A 21,628-nucleotide genomic window follows, 5' to 3' on the forward strand; every position below is an offset into this window, starting at 1 on the left:
TTATATGGTATTTTGTGGCTTGACAGGCTTCTTGTATTCTTTTGCAATCCAAAGTAGATCTTCTAGGGAAGGACATAGTAGCTTTAGTTGGTCCTTCTTGTATCTAAGCAGTGGTGATACTTTGAACTTTGGGCCATTGAAGTAGATCTACTACCCAGTTTTCAGGGAAGCTGAGATCTTCCAATTTGATGGTCTGATGCTCAATTTTTTTATTGTGAATATTCCCAGGGCGCTGGATTTTGACTCTTCACTGGGTGTATGCAGAATGGCTGGATATAATGTGTTGGTGTGCCTAAAACACCCTCTAGTATGAACTACAATGTTTGTCCTTTTTCTTTTCATATCAAAACCACTAGTTTTGATTTGTAATTGGAGGATGTCCTTAATGTGCTCATCATACACATATACTGAGAAATTTGGGTGGCAATCAAACCATATAGGACCATTTGATAAATGAGCCACGATACCACCAATTAATGAATCAGTGTATCTGTTATGCGTGAGATCTCTGATAGTAGCCAACACATATGCATTAAGCCCTTTGTGGGTTAAAGAATTTATGCCCACCCAGATACAACCAAGATTTAGATAAAAATTACCATGTCTTTGAGCTTCTTCCTGAAGCTTTTTAGGATCTAAAAGGGAAATGGTTTGAATGGATTCGACATTTTCTTGGATCTGAGAGACACATTCTTTAACAGTGACTCTAGTTATAGCTTTCAAATGAAACACAAATAAATCACCATAAACTTTTGATGGGCTTATGGAAGGAAGAGCCCATTGGGTTGATGTCCGACTTTCTATTAACTCTATTTTTGCAAAGTTAATCATTGAAGATGATGCACTATGAAACAAATTTTCCATATCAAAATTATTTTCTTGTGTTTCTTCTTTCTGAAGTTCTCTGAAAGAAACATATCTTCTTCCTAATTCCATGTTATCTTTTGAGAGAGTTTAAAAGATAAATACTCGTATGAACTAGATGTTACTAGCTATGATACCAATTGGAAATGAGTACACCAACAATTATGATATCGAAGCTAGTTACATTTTAAACAAATAATACTAGTTTCTTTCATTAGTTTGGAAATGCAAGGAAAAAGTTTGACATGATATGGCATATCTCGAACTTTGATGGTTCGTCGCTACACTCGTACATGGGTAAATCAGTTGCAGTTTGTTAGTTTCAATCCCTCTTTTCGACCCCTCAAGGATGTCCTATACAGGAAATTCTACAGATGGTGGATTTTTTTAATGTGATATCGAGGGAGATGAATGCTACTCCTTTAGAAGAGGTCACTTAACAAGAGATTATGGGTGCTCTAAATTTGTTGTAGAAGTCAAAGAGCTCCAGGCTTGACGATTTTCCTATAAAGTTCTTGGGTTTATATGACTTAATAAAAGCGGATTTGTTGAAGGAAGTCAAGGCATCACAAAGATCTCGGCTCTTTCAAAACTTATTTTTGATGTCCTATTCCAAAACACGAGGGGGCTTTTTTTGAGGACTATAAGCCTATAGAATGTGGTAATTTGATCTATCAATTGATATGAAAGATCGTTGCTAGTTGCATCAAGCCAATACCCAATACTTTCATTTATGAGCACCAATTTGGTTTCTTTCATAATAGGAACATCCATGATGCAGTGCATTTGGCTCAATAAATTGTCCATTTAGTTCAAACAACAAAGTTGAAAGCTATTATTTTAAAGTTAGTCCTCTCCAAAACATATGACAAGGTGGATTGGACCTTCCTATGGCTAGTGCTCGTCCACTTGGGCTTTGTGTTGCAAATGGTTAATTGGATAATGGGATACCTGCAATCAGAGTCCTTTGTCGTTCTAATTAATGGATTCCCATTGGATTTCTTCAATGTTAGTCTTGGTCTCCAAAGTGTGCCCCTTATCCCCTCTTTTATTTCTTATTGATTCAAAATCTTTCAACATGATAATTAATGAATACATAGAATATGCTCCATGGGTGAGGTTTTAAGATGAGGTAGAGGTTTCCCGCCTTTTTGTTCATGATATGCTCGTTTGAATTTCAAGGGATAAAAAATACTTTAATTCTCTCAAATGTTCCATTGACTTGTTTTGCAGATCCACTATAATGGTAATAAATTCACAAAAGTCATGCATGACTTATAATAACCACTCAGTGGAGTATGGCACAACTAAGGAATGATTTCTCGTTCCCTCATAAAGACTTAGACACAGGGGTGATGTATCTTGGCTTTTTTATCAAGCCAAATAAATAGCAAAGAATTGACTGGGCATGGATGGTGGAAAAGGTGGGAAAATAACTTTTTCGGAAAACCAATTTATATCTTGAGGAGGGCGCCAAGTGTTGATGAAATTAGTGCTAAAGGCCATTCTTGTGTATTGGAATTCTAATGTAGTGGCCCCAAAAGGCATCCATTCAATTCCAAGGAAAGTTCGTTTTCAAATTTTTGTGGTCAGGGAATTTAAGTAATCATGGAATGGCTTTGGTAAGATGGTCTCAATTTGTTGCCCCAACAGATCTTGGGGGTAGGGGATTAAAGAGGCCGAAAAGAATTTATGGTGTTTGTCAATTGGAAACTCACTTTAGTTGAAAGTCTTACAAGCCAAATATTTTCCAAGCAATTCCATAGTCGATTGGTACATGTCCCAACAAATCATCCAAGGGTTCAAATATAAGGCATTGGTCATGGTTACTCCTTTGGCATATAAATGGTTGGCTTAGCACATTGTGATGGGCATATGATTAAAATCGTGATGGAACATGGTATGGTGCTAGAGACATTTTTTGTCTACCCCCCACCCCCGCCCCCAACTACAGGAGGCTTTAAGGTGGTTGCATATCAATGTTTTAGCGGATGTAAGATCCTAAAATCCTCAAGCTAGGGGAATAGTGGTTTGGAAATCTGCTAAACTTCTGGGATTATTTCAGCCAATGGCAATAGAATGTGATGTGTATGTTAACTTGCTAGTTGAAAACCATATTTATATAAGAAATGAGGTTCCTAATAGAATCAATTGGTCAAAAAAGCCACAATCTGGAGAGTTTATTGTGAACCTTGGGTACCAAGAATGGTTTGAGGAGTCCTACAGTAGCGAGGTGAGATGGCAATGGAAGGCCATTTGGGGTGTCTCAACCCCATTTAAATCAAAACTTACAACTTGGTTAGCTTTGATCGAAAAATTGCTTACTTGGGATAATCGGGTTAGACAAGGGTGCACTGGGCCAATCAATTTTTACTATGTAAAGAACAGGATGAATCCCACATGCATTTGTTTATAGGATGCAAGTACTCAACAAAGGTTCATCAGATCCTATGGAATTCTTACACTCTAAAGGCCCAGTGGTTTTGGCAAGGCATTGAATTGCCTTTTGTGCTTGCTAGTCTGATAAGTCGATGATTCCTTTTGATGGTTTGTGTCATTTCTTTATCTCTCTTATATGGAGGACTAGATATCTCCCTATTTTTCAAAGCTCCTTCATTCCTCTTAAGATTTGTGTTGCCAAGGCGGCTATTTTGGTCGAGGAATATAAATCTTATCCATAGCCATTTAAGCACCCAATTCTAATCATGCTTGCCATAGACTACTATGACACCCCCTGTGGGCATTTTGACGAAGTTGGTCAAGGACACTCTCCTCATTGCGGTGTGGGGGTGGTGCTATATTTTAGTCACTCATACTTCATATATGGGTGACATGCGCCAAGCAAGGGGTCAAACAATAACGCAAAATTTGGAGTGTTACTGGCCCTATTGGAATTGGTAAGAAAGAAAGGGTTATCTAGACTACAAATTTTTGGAAATTCAAAAGTGGTCATTGATTGGACTAACCATAAAGTACAAATCACCAAAATTTAAAAAATAGATCAAATTCTTATCATTAAAGCATCTTTACTTTTGAGAAGTTATGTGTTCAATTTTCTTAAATCCAAGATCTATAATTAAGCTAGTAAAAAGTCTTTTCAAATCTGATATAAATATTATATGAACATAAATAAATTAATTAATTAAAATGAGAAAAAAATAGTAATATAATTCCGATGTCCACAAAGATGCACAAAGATACAAGGATATGCAAGAATTTTATTTAGCATAAAAAATATAAAATTTATTTATTAAAATGAGAAAAAAATAGTAATATAATTCCGATGTCCACAAAGATGCACAAAGATACAAGGATATGCAAGAATTTTATTTAGCATAAAAAATATAGTTTAATGATTAAAAATGCTGGATTGAAACATAGTATAGTATAATAAGAATTTTAAAATTAAAATCATCATTTAAAATAAAATGATGTTCACAACTGTATTTTAATAATGAATTTAAAATAAAATGACGTTCACAACTATATTTTAATAATAAAGTTTAAAGATTAAAAAATGATTGATTAAAACATAGTATAGTACGATATGAGTTTTAAAATTGGGTGAGAAATGATGCACAAAATAAAGAAAAATAAAATAAAAACTTTTTATTTGAAGTTCAAATTTTATTTAATTTAAAAATTTATATTAAATAATTCAATATAAAAATATAATTTATTTATCATATTATAAAAGCATAAAAAATCAAGATCCAATATTTTTGGGACTGGGTATTGTAATCAATAACTAAGTTAATTTTTAGCAAAACATAAAGAAATTCTTGAAAATTCAGCAATTGCAAAATGATCACATTACAATTTTCTCCCCCATATTGCAAAGGATTGTTATTCAACTTCAGTGATTCGATAAATTGAATTATTTCATGTTCTAATGCACCTAAATCCTACAGATTGGAACGAGGTTCCTTAGAATTGAAGGATATATCTTTAATAATTTCTCCATTGCCACACCAATATGGCAAAAAAAATATCAAATAAATGCACTAAATGTTGTTTAAGAGAGTTTGATGATGACATAACAAATACGCGGAATCAGAAGTATCTTTGGAATGTGAAGGGTTCTGGCCTGGAAACCAGTCTCTTAATCTGAACCAATCCTCTGAAAAAAATTAATAATAATAACGTACAAAAATTAACTACTAATTTTTCAAATATAATTAATCAAATAATTTTTGAACATACTCCACCATATAATAACTCGGTAATCCCTTCCAAGCTGAATAAGAAACCAAAGCTCGGTAATCCCTTTCCAAGTATAACCAGCTGAATAAGAAACCAAATAATTTTTAAAAAAATCATCCTTGTTAAAAATACAAGAAGATGAAAGGAAAACCAAATAACAAGATGAATGGAAAACCAAATAATTTAAAATTTGTTTCATCCTTTTAGGAAAATTTACACAATTTTGGATAAAACAAAATGTTTATTGACAAGGATTGTTAATCAAAAACCTAAAAGTTTTGAATGGTTAAGAAAATTACAAGTAATTTAAAATTGCCCATAAGTTCATCGTGGGATTCTGCAAATATAGTAACATAAGATTAACTTTCCTGTAAAATTAAAACCTCGAAATATGAGTGTGAGGAGCTCTCATTAACATTGCATAGGCTCTCGGTAATTTTCACATAGCATTGTGATGGAAGCCATTGGGAGATTCTACCGTCCTGGATTGCCTTAGAGTAGTGGTTTTACATGTTATAGTATCGCCATTGGAGAGGCTCTTCAGTATTCTGCATTTATTAGCACCGTGTCATTTGCTGAAACGCATTGTTCACCCCTTTTTCATTAACATTTCATTTAAACTAGTAACCCAAAGTCCAGTTCAGATTTATTTTTTGTTTGATTATATGTTTTTTAAATGACCTATTATTCTTATAATCCAACCACGGATCCAATAAATCCCATTAAAAAACGGTAACATACGGTTAAAATGACACATACATGACAGTACTGACCTGCTATTGAAACAACATATTACATAAAACACTATTCACCTGTTAATGATTCAATAGTTAAAACAACAAATTATGTTAAGCACTACGCATTTATTCAGGCATATAATAACACATTACAGGAAAACACTAATCACCTGTTAATTTTTCATTAGATGCCTCCAATTTACAAGATCCAAAAACGAAAATTAACTAAAATAAAAGAGCGTTGCATCATCACATGAAAGTAGGGTACAAAATTGAAAATCGACTGTGACCAATAACATTCAAAAATGAAAATTATCTACAATAACAGAACGTTACATCGTCACATGAGACCCTTGTTTGTGAGAGAAGGAACACTACAAGGTAATATGAATAAATTTTAAAAACAATTTTATGAAATACCATTCACATGAAGCAGCCATGATGTTCTGAAATGCTGAAAAATACATGATTCCTCCAGCTGTTTCTATGCTTAAAAATAGGTAACTCCAGAAAAGCAATGGAAGATACCAGCGTCAGTTCTAATACCCTCTAGCAAAAAATCAACATTTATTTATTGAACTAAGCTAAATATTTAAATTCTTTGAATCACGTGAGAATTAAAGAACAGGGAGCACACTCATCCAAAGATCAGTACAGAAGTTCGAACATTCTACAAGGATAAAAGAGACAAAAACGTGGCCACTAGACAGGACACGTATTTGGCACGGAAACAATGTTTAAAGAGATGACAAATAGCTTCCAGTAACTGGCTTAGACTCTTTTGATGAAAGCATAGAGACTAACAGAAAAAAAGACCGTGCCACATTCATTTACGATTCAAAACAGGCAAATAATAAATGATAATCATCTAAAGCTCTTAATGGAGTAGTTCCAAAACTATTGGCATTTTATTCATATTGTTTGCCATCTAGGAGAAAGAAACTGTAGAATTTAATAATTAAATAGTCTAGATGAGTACAAGGATTAGTAGTATTGACAAATAATGCGAAATAGTAGTATTGACAAATCATGCAGACTGTCTACAATCTGAGCAAAATGCTATCTTCCGTTATAACCCTTTCAAGAATATAGGGGATTGCACTATAGCTTTCACATTTGTGCCAAACAACTGACAAACAAGATGAATTAATCTTGAAATCACCTCTCGACATGTTGGGCTGATCTACCCTTCAGTGCAAAATTGTTCTTGGTTCTGGTAAAAGCAAATGTTATACATCATGAAGTCTTTCAGGTGTATCACGCTGTTCAACACAAAAAATAAGAGCATTAATATACAAAAAACAGATATGATAAACCTGGTCATGCAAATAATAGAACAAAAAAATAAACCTCTGTAACTATTATCAAACTACTCACCGGGATTTTAAAGAAGCATCTATTTTACAAGCTTCTATGGACAAGACCCTCCCACCATGGAGTGTATCAATGCCTCCATGCATTCTACACACCCCACAGTCGACATCCATTAATGTCATTTTATCCCCCATATATAGATGTCGGAGCTACAACAGGAACTGAAGATGATGGAATAGTTTCAGATATTCTGGTATACTATAATACACAGTACAGTAAGCCCAGATCTGGTTTGAAAGCATACTCCAGCCATCCTCAGTGTGTGCCTGCATTTTCCCTGCCAGCCGCTCAACAAAATTCATGTATTCTACACATAGAATAACAGTACCAACTACAGAAAAGTTGACTATCTCTATGCTTGGCTGGCAGGTGCAGGCATTGCCCGTGCCCCTTAGCGGGGCCGGGCTTGTCCAAAACATGCTTCAGGCTGCTGCTGAAGGGAAGGCTGCAAAGAAGAGGTAAATATTAGAGAGAACGGAAATTAGAGATCACAGCCAAAGCAAGGGCAGCATGAATTCAGAAAGCAAGCTTACGTGTGAAAGAGACTGTTGAATGCGTTCATGAGGACGAACATAGGTCATTGTGGGACCCGGGCAGGCAAACTGTGAAGAATGCATATACATCGCAGATGCAGAAGGTGCACCCATGTGATTTGGATTGAATGGCCCCATCATGGTATCTAGATGGCCATAACCCATTGTACTCGTTGAAGCTACCCAAGGACCACGAACATGTTGTGGAATTGTCCGAGGTGGAGGTTCCATAGGCATCTGAACCCTGTGAGCTGCACCAAGCTGGGGAAATTCTGTGTTATAATTAACCGCAGGAGCATACATAGCCTGCATGCTATATGGTCCCATATTAAAGCCAAATCCAGGATCAAATCTCTGAGAATACCTGTTGATTATTAAAATACAACACAATTGTAAAAAACAATGATAATACTTCAAAAACACAAAATAAATGTACCAAATAGACATTCTTGATGATTTTGATTTCCACAAGAAGAAATGTCAGTTGCCAGGATAACATTATATATATATAAAGTTCTGTAACCACTTACCTATATATATAAAGTTCAACCACTTACCTATCATAACTGCGGTCATAATCAGGATCCTTACGATCTATCTCTCGATCCCGGAAAATTGCAACCCTGTTATTCTTTACCTTGTTAGCTTCCCTCTCTCCTTTAGGTTTGTTGATCCTACCAATTCCAGATAACCCATCAGACAATGGTTTAGCATTGTTAGTCCGTACGACATCCACACAAGGCTTCTCCTCAGGCTTCAAATTCACTAAGGTGTGGAACTGACAATTATCAAATGCAACAGCTTCATCTTCAGTAGATTTACTCCCTGAGGTTGTACTGTTATTAACGCTGAATATTCGTGCTCGAGCTTTATTATACTCCTCTTTTCTTTCCTCAACACTCTTGGCATGGTTCGGATTAGAAGAATTTGAATTCATGCCTCCAGCAGAACCGTGAGAACCTTTTTGTGGCCTCTGTTTAATTGCAACTTTAACAATATTATTCTTTTCATCCTGTGGTAGATTTGCTGGAATATCAGCTAGGCGAATGGCAGGGAACCTAGAGTCAGAAGTCTTGTGTATAATAATCTTCATCCCAGTTCCATCTAATGAATTATTGTCAACAACCACCATTGACTGCAGGCAATAATGTTGAGCAATACGATGTGCTGCAAGCCTAAGGTAGGAGGTAGGTAATTGGGAAAATTCAAGTTGCTGCTGCCTAGGATTTTGAAGAAACTTTACAACATCCTGTTCAATTCTTAAAACTGCACACAAGAGGCAATTTGAGAGAAGCTTAATAAATCATAACAAATGCAGCAACCAAATCAAAGTTAACAGTATTAAATTATTCAATCGGTTATGTAAATAGATCAGAACTTAACTTCACACAATACATAAAATAATGTGTATGTCATGCAGCCCGGAAAAACAATAAATAATTAAATAAATAATAGTTTACATTGAATTGAAGAAAAAAGCATGCCTGTTCAATCGATTATGTAAATGGATCGGAACTCAACTTCACACGGATATTACATAAAATAATGTGCATGCCATCAAGCCTCACTCAACCTCAGGAAAAAAAAAGGTTTATGTCTTCATTTAAAGAAAAAAATAAACAAAAATAGGACTTAGTCTCGTTGAATTAAAGAAATAAGCATGTCTAATCAAGTATGGTCAGCATTCATCGCAAAAACAACTGAATCTAAACTAGCAAATATACATCTATTAAGCATCAAGATTGCTGCACTTCACAAGACAAGCCTTAACATTTATAATTTTATTTATTGGTCAAATTTGGCAGATGATACTTTTGTTCGAGTTTAAGTTCGACACCATTTCACTGTCCATGACATCCAAGGCCATTTTAGTGCCCATTAAATCAAGGAAACCCTAATTTTTTATTTTTCATTTGGCGGGTCAAACAGTTTTCTTAGCTCTCTTAGAGGATTATTTTTACTACTTTCAAAACAAATACAATCAACTAGGGTCAAAGGTGATGCATCAAGAATCAAGATTCAAGAATAGTCATTTGCAAAATGGAATTTTGTTACAATAAATCCATACATTGCAACCCTTAGGATTCATAATCATTGACATGGTTGAATCACTTACACATTATAATTGAATCTCAATAACGAGAATTTACAATGCAATATCTAAAGACCTATTTTTGCACAGCACCTATGTTGGCTATTTCATGGTTCAGTGTTTTAGCCGATCTGTTGAGAGAAATCAATCATTTTTCTCAGTTGCTCTGAATTTTCACTCTTTTTAGTTTTTGTCCTCCCTATAAAGCCAAGGGAAAAAAGATTGTGATCGATTGATTTCTCCTACCTCTTGGGGAAATTAGTTGATTCACAAGGCATTTATTAAATTCATGTGAAAATCATTGTTTAGATACAAGCCAAGTTCATAACATTCCACTGTATGATATTTTTTTCCCCGATGAACTTTTCTACTAATCTTAAACAACAGATAAATTGGGTTCAAAATGCTGTCAGTTTCAAAAGTAGTACTCCATTTACAATCATCTTGCATAGACTGGAACAAGAAAGGAAGCAAGCGTGAACAAATGAAAAGCAAGAGTTAAGTTAAACAGAAGATAGAAAGAGCACATCAAATATGGATGTAGGAAGAAGATATTGCAATGCTCTTAGCGGCAAAGAACAAAGGATTACAAGAGGAACAAAGAGGTGGTAACAAGCAGACAATAGAATTCAAATTTAGATGTAAACAGATAGTAAGAGCTCTAAAAGAGTTAAATATGAAAGAACCAATGAAGGCTCTTTAATTGACAACCTCAACTCCTCGGGTCAGCATATCAGAGCCAGAATTACACGGGTATGTGCTAGTTGGGGCCTTGGAGGGGAATTCATATAGTATTTAATACAGGGGGGCAATAAGGGAGAAGGATGGAAAGGATATCCATTGAGGGATGAATGGAGGAGATGATGACTGGAAACAGTTTGATGGACGTGAAGCCTGATGAGATCATACCATATAATAGCAGTAGAGGAGGTACTAATAGCAAATGTACCAGAACGTTCTCAAGAAGTGACACTTTGATAGATGAAAACATCACATGAAAGAAGCTTGAAATCTTTTAGCTGCATTATCTCATTTGTAAACTATTTTGTTGGAAATAAATAGAATATGAATTGTAGGGTTCAAACACTTCAGATGTAGTCCTTTTAGCTAGAAAATGAGTAAGTGATGAAGAATAAAGCATTTGTTCAAACAATAGAAAGTTTTACAATCAGCCCTGTTTAATGAACAGGCTTAAAAGTTGAAAAGAGAAACTAAATAATGGGCAAGGAATAAAAGAAATAACTAAAAACAGAATTGAAAGTTTTGATATCATAAGTGAAGGAATCACACAACAAAATGTTGGTAAAGAAAGACGTGGATAAATCAATGACAGAGAAGAAATATACCTTGGATAACTTTAGGAGGTATGTGGAAGAGAAGAAAAACACATAACTGAAACCAGATGGTACAGATAAAAATAGATCCTTTAATCAACTTGTCGTTTTAGTAGAAATACTCAGTCCAATAACAGACCTGTAAACATTGATACGATGGAGGAAATCAAGGGGTCAAAAATATAAGGGCAGCAATTCACTTTTCAGAAATCTTGAAAAAGGAGGAAGACAAGATAAGTTAAGTCCTTGGAATTCAATAGCACATCAGTGCAAACACAGCTCCTAATGTTAGAAACTAAAGCTAAATAAGCAAAGTAAGAAGCCACATAATAGCAGCATTAAAAGCAAAGCTAGATGGCTATAAATGTAAGAGTGGCCTACTCCACAATCACAATAGAAATAGAGCTAGAAGCAAAAAAAAAAGAAGAAACCTCGGGACCCACCAAGGGTGAAGAAACTTATGTGACAAGGGGTCCTCCATAAACCACATCTACCAAAATCACAGCCCATGCACTACCAAAGGATAACCTCAACAGAATATGAGGTTGGAAGGGCCTGGCTGGGAAATTCAGGGGAGAAGCCCAGAATAATTAAATGAAGCACTCATCATAATCATAGCTAGTGGGGAAAAACTGACAGTAAAGAATCGACTGCCAGTAGCAAGCAGCAGACCCGAAATGATGACCAATTACTTCACAAACGGCTCATGGCAATACATGGTGACCATGAGGAGATGCATGTTATGACTGATTTGGCGCCAAATGTTTAGATCTTCGCATGCCTCTTGTTGCAACCAGCTATTGTGACTACGAGAAATAACGAGGTAATTCGCTTGGTGGGATCAGGCCCAAGAAAGCTGCATGGCATCTGTCTCTTGTGTAAAGTCACCTAACATATAAAAAGAGGTGAAGATATCTGATCTGGATCTTGAGAAAAGTGAGGGACCCCTGAGATTTCCTGTACAAATAGTGAAAACACCCCTGAATCTCATCATAGGGTAAACCCTATACCTCATGTAAATGTCGCAGTTGACAGATCCTTATTGATAATTAATAGCCAAAAATGGGCATTCTGGCCATAAAGAACCCATCAAGAGAAAAGGGGCACTTAGAATCCATACTAGACTGATTCAAAATTGATAATAGGACCACATCATGTACAGAATTGTCATTACAGCCAAAAAATGATGGGAGTTATTGACCAATTGACTCGTAAAATAAGCTAGAATAATCCTATTCCACTCAAATAAAACTGAAAAACAAGTAAAATTATGAAATAAGTATTGATAAGTCTGATCTTCAAATAAGAATAGTTATAGAAGTCTAGACAGGTGCAAATTGCTGCAACATTTCCGGAGCATATCATTCACTACAATACCAATCTACCAAAAGGCAATTATTGAAACTAATTCTATATTGAATGAACTTTCCAATGATCAACAAAATGCCAAAAGCATTGGCCACTTCAAAACATGATACATGTTTTGATTAATCATAATTGCAAAACAACTAATTCCCTTAATGCTTACAATTCAATAATTGCTTTTATTAAAATAATATTAGCATACATCCATCTTAACCCCAAATCTATTAAGCACCAAGAGGAATAACAAAATAATCATGTGCAAACCTCTCAATGTTTAAAAGTTAAGGGATGCTAACTTATTATATTTATTTAAATATGCACACACGTGACGCATCTCTTCTACCCCAAGCTGTATAGTACACCTAGCTCCTCCCAATGCAATCACTCAAACTTTATCTACAGTATATGGATAAGGATCAAGTTACTAAAAATCCTAGAGAACCTGCCCATAAGAGTTTCCTGCAACCATACTTGCAACCCATTGGTATACAACATGATGCATACATTCATAAACGAAATTAAAGTATAAGAACAAGTTATAATCCACTTTAATGCCAAGGCCCAAAATGCATTGAAAACCAGTATTGGCCGAACATGGATCACTGTCATGATGTTTCAAATTTTGGCCTTTCAAAACCCAAAATGGGCTAAACGCTTATATTTTGTCATATTTTGGTACAACAGAAAAATGCAAAAAATAACTGAAGGGAAAAACAAACAATTACATCATTAAGCTTGCTTTTACACAATAGGCTTGGCCTTCAATTTAGAATCACATTCAAATTCTAGAACTGATATCCAAAAACAGTGTAAAGAGAACTACAACTTGATTTTGAATTTTAATGGGTGATAAAGAGGCTACCATTAAACAAAGAAAGAAAACTAGGATTCTGTTTTCTACAATCACAATTGTTCTAAACTATAGCTAAAATCTTCCAAGAGGCATACACTAGAAACATTCTTTGCACTCAAATACCAATAAGTTGCTTCAAGCAAATCTACAATATGTTGACTATAATCATATAAATTATTTATATCTCAATTTGAACACCTACAATCCCTACCTCTTTTTTAAGACCTACATATGGTTTGCAAGGAGCATCCTTTAGATTGAGTTTTAAAAGAAATGTTGGATTTCCACTACATTTATCTCCAGAAAATGTACCAAAACATGATAATGAATGAGCTCAACAAATAATACCTTACAATATGCTATAATTAGAAACACTTATTTCTTAAGTATTCAATATATGATCTGTAGATAGTTAAAGACTAGATATTAAATACTGCAATTGTTTACTTATATGCGGAAATTTTAGAATCTAGAATTTGTATCCAAATGAAATCACGTGATCTTAGTTGAAAGAGCATCGAGTCTTCTGAGTATTCCATAGTCGAGCTCTAATTCGCAATGCTGCCAAGCTGAGTTGGCGCGTTCACAAGTAAGCAAGTTTAACTCACCTTCAATGAGTCGAAGAAGTGAGTTTGTAGGTCAAATCCTGACCCCAGAGTACCTCGCGGGTCATTCACTACCCAGGAAGTCCAACCCAGAGGTAGATGGCAAGAATAGTCTACATCAAGTATAAATGCCGAAAAGGAAAGACACTCCTCATTTTAAACAATTTCAGCTGTCGAGTTTTTCCAGGTCCTTACTGGTGTGAGTTCTTACCCTCTAGCTTTGCAGAGCCCGGTTATTTTTAACATTGTATAGAATTTCCAACGAATAGATCAATTTTAAAGATAATATAATTTTTTAAGGATAAATACTAAGTAGGATATGGCATTTTTGACGCCCCCTCCGGATTGGAGATGTGAAAGTTGCAAAATGCACGTCAGCCCTTATACTATTAACCTTCGCCATAAAATCTCCGTAACCCGGACCATCCACATCAGACATTCTAAGCTCTTAAGCTCAATTCTAAACTCCGAAAATCCTTTTCTTAAGAACCAGTCAGAACCCATAATTGTTTTCCTCAATTGCAAAGCTTAAATCAAACAACTGAAACACAAACAGATCTGGTATATCCACATCACTGTATCCCAGCCACACTAAACAAATCCCCGCAATTAAATATACCAACATCCGGATGTTCATAAAACCATAATTCCGGGACCCCGCTTAACATGTTGACAAAGATGCAAAATGGGTTCGAATACCCACCCCAAAAAATACCAAATAAGAAAAATTAAATACCAAACCCTAAACATGTTGATTCAAAAGACTCACCAGACAAGCGCTCCCGAGGATTCTGAATAGCCTCTCGGAGGAACTGATCGACCTGGTTTATGCGTTCCGCTAGAAGGTCTTCGTTCTCGGTGGAAGAAGAAGCGACTGCAGTCGGCCCTGCAGACGTCTCAGAGCGGACATCACATTGGTTTTCGGAAACCTTGGAGGAGGAGACCATCAATCTCCTCATGCTGTCATCCAAATCCTCCAGCTCCCACGAATCTGGAGCTCCCTGGTCTTCATCCGAGGACCCCTGCCTGGAACCCATCTATCTCTCCCTTTTCTTCCGATTCCGCAAATCCCTTTGCAATTTCCAGACTTCTGTATTTAATGACTTCTGGGTCATGAAAATGGCATCAGGATTACTGTTTCTGCTGCCATACAAACCCTCGATTGATTTTTCACGGAGAACGAATGAGCGGATGAATCCCCTCCCCTCTTACAAGGGTATGATTGAGGGAAAACGCGAACACAAAGACGCCTCCGCTGCCCCGCGTCTTAACTTTTAGATCTTTGTTTTGTTGTGATGTGTGCGTGTGGTCAAAGGTTCGAATCCCTTGCCAGACTCCACCCACTACAACGAGCGCTCCAGTGAAAACCCGCGATCTCTAAGACGCTACTAAGCCTCTGTGAAATTTCATTTACATGGCGAAGTAAACCATGTTTAATTAATTTTGGGTAATATACTAATACGATTGTTTAGTTGTGTTTTTAAATTTGTAGTTATTTTTAGAGAAATGCTCATTAAGTTGGATGCTATTTTGTGCCTTTTTTATTATTTTTATTTTTTAATCTAGCAGTTAAACATATGAATGGGTTTCTTAGTTAAGACTATGTTTTATTTTCCATAATTTGAATGGGTTTCTTAGTTAAAAATATGTTTTATTTTCTCGAAAATCATAAATTCAGATTAAAATATATATAGATACATATAAATTTTAATAATCATTAACTAATCTCTAACTTTTCTTGACGTTAATATTTACCTTATTATTATAAAATAACTAAATTAAATATATTATTAAAATACACTATCTTGTAATTAAATGTTAAGGTCATCTTTTAAAATACTATTATAATTGGTAAAGTAATTTTGTTGATTTTGAAGAGGTTAAAGTGTTTGTTGGATGAAAAATTAAAAATAAGTTAAAGTATACGTTGTAATGATAAATTAAATTAAAATTAAAAAATTATTTAATACTAAAATAAAATTGTTTTTTAAATTTAAATAAATTTATATAATTTATTTTTAAAACGGTTTTGGAAAAAGCTAAGATGTTTGTCATTATGATAATTTAAATTTGTAAAATATTGATTAAATTTTTTCACAATGTGAATTATGTTTAGAGTGGTATTGGCCCTATATTATAAAAAAACATAAATGTTGGTGAAATAAATAGTGTATTAAGTTTAGGTAAATTTGGTAACAATCGGGGTCATGAGTCTAGGGGTTATTTTTTATTTTCGAGGAAAACAAGAAATGAACTTTACATGAGATTTTAGAGAATCCTCACATAATTACACAAAAGTTTAAGCTTAATTATCATCTTAATGCTATTGGAATCCTCCTTTATTGATAATATGATTGTCTCCATTATTGCTCAATCTCAAAATATCTCATTTTTCCAAGCCTCTTGAGATCAAAATCATCAAGCAAATGCTCAAGCTAACAAGGCCGCTTCTCTAAGAATAGGGGGGATAAGCAAAAAAGGTGTTATATTACCACGCAATCCTATAAACTAACACATTACATAAATCATGGCATTGTCTCATTTTATGAACCACATGTCTTATCGTCAAGCACTATGGATTGCATATGAGGTGGAGGGATACAATATGACTTGTGCATCAACTCTTCACATGTTTATTCTTAATTCCAGCTTATCTTTTGAATGTTGTGTTGAGTGGTGGGATAATGCAATTTATGTTGGATGCATGCTCTAGACGCTGGAGCAAGGTCATCAGTATAGTAAGAACCCTTCTCTCTCTATGGATTGGCCTATGGAACTTCTGCTTATGGATTTTTGTTTAGGATGCCATGCTCATGCCACTAGAATTTGGTTTATGTGTGTTAAAATCTCTTGTTGGTTTTCAAATTTTTGTTGCATTTTGAAAGTTAAGGGTTCAGTGTTTTCATGGGTTGTCCAAGGCGCTTGTAGTGTTGTCTCTGTAACCCACAAAAAGTGAGTGACCCCTAAGAGAAGCTTTTCTCCTATTCATCTCTTCCAGTTGGCAACACCTGAGAGCCACTTTATAGCCAATGTGACGTGTCATTCATATCTCTGTCACTTGCATTAGTCATATGTTTCCTCGGCCATTTGTCAAGAGCACATATTGGAAGGTGGGCTTCTTATCAAAAGGTACTTTATTCATTATGCAATCGGGTGCTTATGCTTGTTTCTATTTGGGCATTCTGGCATGGATTATGGGGTAACTTGAAAGAAAAAAGGGTCTTGTCCATAGTCTTGCTCCCTAACCTTAAATGGGGGGTTAATTTTCAATCCCAATCCAGTGGGACCTTCCCTAATGGCCCATGCCTTTAGGAATGGGTACTACTTGAGAAGCCATGATTGAGATAGTGTTGCCCATCTATCCCCATTCTGTAATTATCACTTTCCATCTTAAATTACGAGCCCTTATTCCACCTCCCTTCTTCGAGTTAACTGGCCATTAGTTCATCGGGATTTGGCGTATACACATCCTCATACCTTGGGTAGGGCCTAGAAATGCACCCTAGGAGGTTGATGCAAGTAAAAGAAAAAGAAAGACCATATGATGGCCAAAAGAAAAAACAAAAGAAAAATCAAAATGCAAAAGACGGCCCAGACATACAAATTAGCACATGGGTAAAAGCCAAGCATGAGCTCTACCTCTATCATATGTCCATTGCTCAGTTCCTCGGCCAATGTTGCCTTATCCCATAGAAGACAAGGAACCCTAACATGTCCCAACCCCTAATGGCTATTAACTGCCCATCCTAAAGGGTAATAATTGCTATACATCATGCAAAGCATGCACACATTCCTTGAGCTACGAGTAGTAATACAAGGAAAAATCAAGAAAATGTAAAACGCAATATAGAGGGGTGGACAAACAAAGTCCAAGGTAACTCATGCATCCACAATTGCTCCCTCCTAGCATCTATACACCCAGGATGAGGTATTCCATCATAGTTGGTCCCTTTGACCATGGCACTTAGCCATGGAGTTCTTTCCCCCTTCCATTCCATCATTATTCAAATGGCACCTATCAATTGAAGGGTGGACTAAGGACATGTCACTTCCCTTTGGAGGTAGGAAACATCTAATAGAGTCGTCTATTAGCCACTCCTACCTAGGGAGGTAAAACCATTACATGATTAAGGCCCCAATTTTGGAAGAGAAGTCACATATGAACTGTTATTATGCACATTTCTTTCAAGCTTTGTTGACTTAGATGCAATAATGATTCATGTACATGATGATGAAAGTTACAACACCGAACATTGTGTGTGATTGGCAGGTGGTTCCATCCATAGGTTTGGGCGACTTAATTGGGGTCCAAGTCCTTTAGAGGGACATACTGACACTTACAGGTGATGTGTTGAGAGCATTGGGACTCCAGAGCATTATAAAGGATCATTCATGGCCATGGGTACCTTCAACACCCACAATGATCCTACATTTGCCTTATTATTCATGGGATGTCACACCTTGGCTAGTTTTCCCTTAGTCGACATAGCAGTATATACATGGTGCGACACTTGATCCAAGGCCCAAATAAGGTTTGTCGCGTGCCTTGAGACATGGAAGGGCTAACACCATCTTCATTGTCCTCAATGTTGGAGCAAAGACAAAGATTTTACCACTTGGAGACCCATGAGACCTAGCTTTGTGCCCCAAATGCACATTTGGGGGCCACAGGATGATTTGCGCTAAGATATAGGGGTCAACCCCTAGATCTTGATATTAGAGGATTTCTACACGTGTCATGGCACCAAAAGGCCTCAACGTCAGCCTTCCAAAATCCCATGCAAGCATGATGTCAACATTTCAGCTAACATTTGTGGAGATAAAATTAATTTTGCAAAAGCTACTAGGTCAAATTGTGACCTAGGCCATTACTTGCATATTAATTTATTATTGGAGGGGCTTGTAGGCTAAAATATGCTATGTTAGAGGACATATATATTAGATAAAGATAATATAAGATAAATATATTTATGTCTAACTAATGACCACAAAGTAGGTCAAAAGGATTGTTGAGTAAATTGATGTATATTGTTGGGCATCAGATCCTCCCACAACATGTTTTGGGGCTCAAAGCCCAAGTTTTGGTCAAATGTATTGTAAGACTCCGCGAATTACGAGCGCGGAGCGCGAAGTATAGGTTGAGTCATAGGGTTGTCCGCCCTAAGTTTTGTAATGTAATGTAATGTCATGTCGGCCTACCCATGGTCCGCAGACCATGGGATTGTATAAATAGAGCAAGGCTCTAAGTTGTAAAGATAGATACTTGGAGAAAAAGAGATAGAGGAGTACGAATGGTTTGAGCATAGAGTAAGAGTCTAAGTGTATTGGGTCGTAGTAGTAGGAAGAGGCTCTGTAGCTGAGTGCGCAGAGGCCTAGTAGAGTCCGCAACTGAGTGCGCAGACCCCTGCAGCTGAGTGCACAGGGCGGTGTCGAGTCTGTAACCTTGAACGAAGAATAATAAAGAGAAGTTGATTCCAATTTCTATGCATCTGCTTGTATATTGCATTTTATACATTTATATTGTTTTGTTTATCGCGCGCACTTATATGATTGTTGGATATACTGTTAATTATCACTAGACTTACACAGATAAGTTAAGTAATCGGGTAATAATAGGTTAATAGTGAGGAACTTGGGTAATAACATGGATCGCGCCCCGAGTAGGGTTGCACGAAGGCAGCATCACAGGTTGCAAGGGACTAATAGATGCGCGTAGCAACATGCACGCAGGGTCAAACCGTGGACCGCCAGAGCTCATCAGACATCCCTAGGGTGCGGAAACCTGGTTCTAGCACCCTCCCATACTACTTCGGGTGAGACCTCAGTCCACGCTCCGCGGACTGTTGCCGAAAGGGTCAGTAGTACTGAGATTTGTTTGTCTAAATCACCTCTGAACCTAGGTCAGGCCTCTTCAAGCCAACAAATGGTTCTGTTGCCGGGACCGGATCTGCATAAGGGATGTCTGATGTCGTGCCACTGGAATCCAACAAAGAAAGAAATTGAAGGGTGGTTGGACAAGAAGATTCACGAGTTTGCGGCGTAGGAAAATAGAAATCCGCGAGTATCTAAGGAATAGTGGTTGGAGCACTACTTGTATATGGAAATCCACGAAATTTTCTTTGCATCCTTTCCTTCTGAGTTGTATGAGTGGATCGTGAAGCTAGCAGACAGTCAAGGAAGGTGTAGGCTCGACAAACCAATCGTGTGGACTCCGGAATTAGTGCGCAAACTAGAAGCGTCAGGAGATAAGATCGCGCGAGCTGTGGACCATTGGCTTGACCGAATTATAGGAGGATTTATCACTAAGTTCGCGATAGATACGACCATCAGCTACAGTGAGGCAGAGCGATGTTTCCTTAAGGGGCCGCGAGGTAAGTATACCAAATCCTTGAACACTTGGATTAAGATATTATTGTGTGAAAAGCAGGTTATGCGAATAAATTAATGTTTGGGACTACGCAAAGTGGGAAGATCTACAGAAGCGGAAGTAGTGAAGAATTAGAAACCAATCCCTTAATTTCCCCCTTGTGGGAAAGCAAGGAAGAGCTCACGAAAGTTTCTCCGAGAAGCACGGTCAGTCTAATAAGGCAGCGAATTCTGCACTTACCACCTCCACCTACACCGCCACCCGTCTCACCCTCCTCACCTCCATCTCCACCCACCCCACCTCCACCACCACCACAGTTCAGTATGGCGAGTGCGATCAAACTACCGGTATTTAGAGGAGTAGGGAATGAAGATCCAGACCAATTCTAGTTCATGGTAAGGGCGGTATGGGAAGCACAAGGCGTCGTGGATGATAATATCAAGAAGGCTACGCTAGTAAGCGCGTTGTAGGATCGCGCATTAACATGGTACATCAAGCATTCTAATGATCATCCAAACACAAGAATCGCAGAAATTCAAACCGCGCTGAACAGGGAATTTAGCAGGCCAAAGTCGGAAACACAATTAATCATTGGGTTTAAGGAGATCACGATGCTCCTGGGCGAGACCCCCTGGGATTTGGACCAAAGACTGAAGGGTATGATTTGCGAAGCCAACATGACGTTGATGGATGGACAACACCGCGCATGGTTTGTAGCGTCACTAACACCGCACTTAAGGACGACGCTGTCACAGCAAAAACTTTCCACCTAGGTCGAAGCTTTCGAAATGGAAATGAAATTGCATGAGATCCCTATACAAGACCCTGGTCTGGGAGTCCAACAAATCCACGTGCAACTGCAAAACCTGTGTCTGGAGATGTAGAGTTTGAAACAAGACAAGACACCTCAGCCAGAGGCGCGCGAAGAGGTATGGTGCATAAAATGCAAAGGCCATGGGCATGACAAGGACCATTGTCTAGTGTTCGTGAATTACTTGGCAGGAGGAGGGTCGATGTCGTTAAGACATGAGGCACAGGCAAGACCAAGCGCAACACCTGCATTATGGTGTGCGATCTGTCAGATAGGAGGAAAACACACTACGGATAATTGTCATCTATTGCATAAGTATACGCAGATGTCCCAACAATTGTTTTGTAATTTCTACAGGTCGGTAGGCCATGATGAACGCACCTGCAGAAGCTACGAACTAATGATGGATCGGACTCCTGCCTATAGGGTGTAGACAGAAACACGAGCCCTCGACCCAAATGCAGGAATGATGTGTGCTAGATTTCAGGGG

At 37.0% G+C, this 21,628-nt stretch overlaps 1 protein-coding gene across 1 annotated transcript; it reads right to left on the bottom strand.

Annotated features, from left to right (window-relative positions):
• Positions 1-6,733: 6,733 nt before the first annotated feature.
• LOC149220017 (uncharacterized) lies at positions 6,734-15,333 on the bottom strand. The gene is made up of 5 exons (XM_089384603.1): positions 14,730-15,333; positions 8,269-8,977; positions 7,712-8,075; positions 7,182-7,623; positions 6,734-7,066 (listed from the first exon to the last, which is right to left on the bottom strand). The coding sequence occupies exons 1-4, from the start codon at positions 14,995-14,997 to the stop codon at positions 7,570-7,572; spliced, it is 1,395 nt and encodes a 464-aa protein (XP_089240729.1). The 5' UTR covers positions 14,998-15,333; the 3' UTR covers positions 6,734-7,066; positions 7,182-7,569.
• Positions 15,334-21,628: the final 6,295 nt, after the last annotated feature.

Source organism: Pinus tabuliformis, chromosome Q (genome assembly GCF_031772625.1).
Source record: "Pinus tabuliformis cultivar Carrire ecotype Pingquan chromosome Q, CPIR1, whole genome shotgun sequence".
NCBI lineage: Eukaryota > Viridiplantae > Streptophyta > Pinopsida > Pinales > Pinaceae > Pinus > Pinus tabuliformis.

What these genes read in the sequence shown, in the direction of transcription:
- LOC149220017 (XM_089384603.1), bottom strand. Translation starts at nt 14,997, where the DNA reads ATGGGTTCCAGGCAGGGGTCCTCGGATGAAGACCAGGGAGCTCCAGAT. An exon ending in TCCTCGGGAGCGCTTGTCTG is followed by an intron (nt 8,978 to 14,729) that starts GTGAGTCTTTTG and finishes TCTTGTGTGCAG; the next exon opens with TTTTAAGAATTGAACAGGAT. An exon ending in TATGACCGCAGTTATGATAG is followed by an intron (nt 8,076 to 8,268) that starts GTAAGTGGTTGA and finishes AATAATCAACAG; the next exon opens with GTATTCTCAGAGATTTGATC.